General features: G+C 40.4%; 1 protein-coding gene across 1 annotated transcript; it reads left to right on the top strand.

Moving 5' to 3' along the window:
* Nucleotides 1-546: 546 nt before the first annotated feature.
* On the top strand, nt 547-1,035 carry K441DRAFT_658035 (uncharacterized protein). The gene has a single exon (XM_067648275.1). The coding sequence runs from the start codon at nt 713-715 to the stop codon at nt 878-880; it is 168 nt and encodes a 55-aa protein (XP_067505486.1). The 5' UTR covers nt 547-712; the 3' UTR covers nt 881-1,035.
* The last annotated feature ends 1,225 nt before the right edge of the window (nt 1,036-2,260 follow it).

The raw sequence follows: 2,260 nt of genomic DNA, 5'->3' as shown, positions 1-2,260 counted from the left end.
AGCTGGCCTGTGTTTCCGCTGCCTAGAGCTTTACCCGTGTTTCCACCTCGTCGAGCCGTCTGGTCGCCGTCGCGTCGCCGTCGCGTCGCCGTCGCGTCGCCGTCGCGTCGCCGTCGCGTCGCTGTCGCGTCGCTGTCGTCCAGGTCGCGCGCACCACGCCTATTAAGACCCTCTTCTGAGTCACCTGGGTGTACCGGATACCAGATAGGCCCTCGTAGAGGGGCCTTAACGAGTTCTCTAGGCAGGGCCTTAACAAGTTCTTCGCGGTGGCCTTAGGGCCTTAACAAGTTTCGTACGAGGTATCTGCGACGCGTTAACCTTAACAGGTTCTTACAAGAAAAGGTTCCCTACGCCCTCGCCATTGCGATCTCAGAGCTAGTGCAAGCCCAAGGGTGTCCTGTCGTACGCCTAGGGCGCGTCCGCATCCGCTGGCTTGATAAGGCCAGTTTCGGCCCTAGCTACGATGTCAGAATTAAGCGAGAGATGCTGACTAAGCTCTGGACACATTGCGAGGACGAAGTCCGCATGCAATCTATATAGACATCAACCGCATCTACTGCATCACGAATCAATCAATATTCATCGTCTGCGTCATCTCTATCATCAATTAGACCCTCAAGATACCTCCGTTGTGACCCCATGACCTTGTAATTCCAACAGGTTATGAGCCCGGGTAGCAACACCTCTCCTGACTCGAAAATCGACCCCCAAAATGACCTCCCCTACCTCAACCTCAACGACGCCTACATACGATCACAAGGCCGGTAAAATTGCCATCTTCAATGGAGACAACTTCGCAGATTGGGAGCGCACCTGCGAGGCAGCCCTAATTATGGCAGAAGGATGGGATTTTATCACTGATACAGAGGACCCAGCTTAAGTTAATTCAGCTAATGGGAGAAGAAGAAGGGGGGAAGTAAATAAGATTATTTATAATTTGATAGGAAACGATCGTTAGGAAGAGATACGTGCGATAATAAAGGCGTATAATATTTAGGGAATATAGGAAGGAATAAAGAAGTTTAATAAGGCTAATAATAAGGTTTACATCTCTAGACTTCGCAGGGAGTTCTATAGCACTATATTTAACCCTATAAAGATATAAATTGTCGAGTTCCTTTATATACTAAATTGATTTAAGATTAATCTAGCCTTAATATCTCGAGCACTTACTAATAATAATATTAAAGAGTAACTCCTCCTGGCCTTATTAAGCGATGTTATATAGTAGAATGTAAAGACCTAGTATCTACGAGATAAATAAGACCTTAAGAGCTGTATTACCCTTCTTTAGAAGTAAGAGACTGCTCTCCCTATATAGACTGCTATACTTATATATAAGAGGAAAGACGAACCTAGGGGGAGAAGGGGAAACTAAGGTTAAGGTTAAATAAGGGGCAGAGGTTATACTAGTAGATTTAATTATTCCTTATTATATTATAGCTTATTATTTTAAGTAACTAAAGAGCTAAGATAATTAGAAAGAGATAAGTGTAGAGTATACTATTAGAAAGGTTACTACTAGAAAGACTATCCCCTGCTTAGACAATTCCAATTTAATAACGCTAGGAAGATAAATTAAGGTGCTTTTAAGGTAGAGGAAGTAGGGAATATAGCTATAGCTAAGGAAGAATTCGACAGCGATTTAATTTACCTTAACCCTAACCCTAAACGTACTATATTTATTATAGTAGGAACTATAGTAGGCTTGTTATTAGGCTAGGTATATAGGAAATATAAGTATAAAAGTTAACAATGTAATAATAACTGGTAGAGTGGTTGCCTAATAGATTAACTCTAATTATATTCTAAGAATCACTATAAGGAAGGAACTATCTAGGTAGGGACTAAGGGTCCTTAAATACACAACTATACTCTTATAAAATCCTTCTTATATATAATATACGTCTTATATATAAGGTACGTAAGTTCCTCTTATTCCTCTCGTTTAATACGTAGCATATTATATAACCTTAGTTACCATTCCTTATTATATAGTTCTACCGGTTCCATCCTAGACCGTGCCTAAATTAACTAATTAGCTTCTTCCGTCTCTTCTCTAAGTAGTTATAATATTGTACTTAAAGCGTCCGTAATACTATCTTCCTCCTCTTTATCTTTGTCCTTAAAGATTTAAAATATCTCTAAGTTATTTACTAGAGGTGTAATATCCGTCTAATTAATTTAGTTAATATTATTGCTTATTATACCTAAAGCAATTTCTTCTTTATACGCCCAACGTCGTGCTCGCACTATTACT

The sequence above is a fragment of the Cenococcum geophilum genome (assembly GCF_001692895.1).
Source record: "Cenococcum geophilum 1.58 unplaced genomic scaffold K441scaffold_15, whole genome shotgun sequence".
In the NCBI taxonomy this organism is placed as follows: domain Eukaryota; kingdom Fungi; phylum Ascomycota; class Dothideomycetes; order Gloniales; family Gloniaceae; genus Cenococcum; species Cenococcum geophilum.
Note: the sequence above shows the minus strand (reverse complement) of the source record. Positions and strands in the feature narration are given on the sequence as shown.